The 654-nt window shown below is 43.7% G+C and overlaps 1 protein-coding gene across 1 annotated transcript in view; it reads left to right on the top strand.

The window, feature by feature from the left end:
• The window catches only part of LOC106314834, a 2,759-nt gene that overhangs the window by 868 nt on the left and 1,237 nt on the right, over positions 1-654 (top strand). Inside the window, exon 2 of the mRNA XM_013752648.1 lies at positions 31-630. Within this exon, the coding sequence (XP_013608102.1) occupies positions 31-630 (600 nt within the window). The remainder of the gene's footprint in view (positions 1-30; positions 631-654) is intronic.

Below are 654 nucleotides of genomic sequence, written 5' to 3' on the forward strand. Positions count from 1 at the left end.
CCTTCACAAAGAAGTGTCATGAGTGTGAAGGTTACGGCCACTTCAGAAGCGAGTGTCCCCTTGCTAAGAGAAAAGAGCAAAAATGTATTGAGTGTAAAGGCATTGGGCATACACGCAGTGAGTGTCCTAGCTTTCTCAAGAAAGAGAAGTCTCTCATGCGCTTCAGTGACACTGAATCTGAAAGCGACAGTGACGAAGGTGAGCTGCACCTAAACTTCATGACTCTAATTGGCCAAGAAAGTGGAAAAGATTCTAATGCTTACAGCGAGGATGATGATGATCTTGAGCAAAATCTTGAAACTGAGTACAAGACTCTATTTGACAAGTTCTCTGATCTCAGTCATGAGAATCTCGAGCTTCTCAAGGAGAAAGCAATGCTGAAAGCTCAGATTAACATACTGGAACTTGATCAGCCTTCCACCAAGACAAAAGCTTACTCAATTGACCGAGAGTCGGATCAAGAAGTTCTTGCACTTAAGAGAGCAATGACAGAGCAGGAACGAGTTCGTAAGGAAGCTGAAGAACACGTACAAACGTTGAGCGATCTCTTAGCCGTAGAGACTGATCGAAGTACGCTACTCGAAAGTCAACTAACTGAAAATCACAAGAAGGTTCGCATGCTCTCAGCTGGTACTGCAACTCTTGATCACATAC

The sequence above is a fragment of the Brassica oleracea genome, chromosome C9 (genome assembly GCF_000695525.1).
Source record: "Brassica oleracea var. oleracea cultivar TO1000 chromosome C9, BOL, whole genome shotgun sequence".
Classification (NCBI taxonomy): Eukaryota; Viridiplantae; Streptophyta; class Magnoliopsida; order Brassicales; family Brassicaceae; genus Brassica; species Brassica oleracea.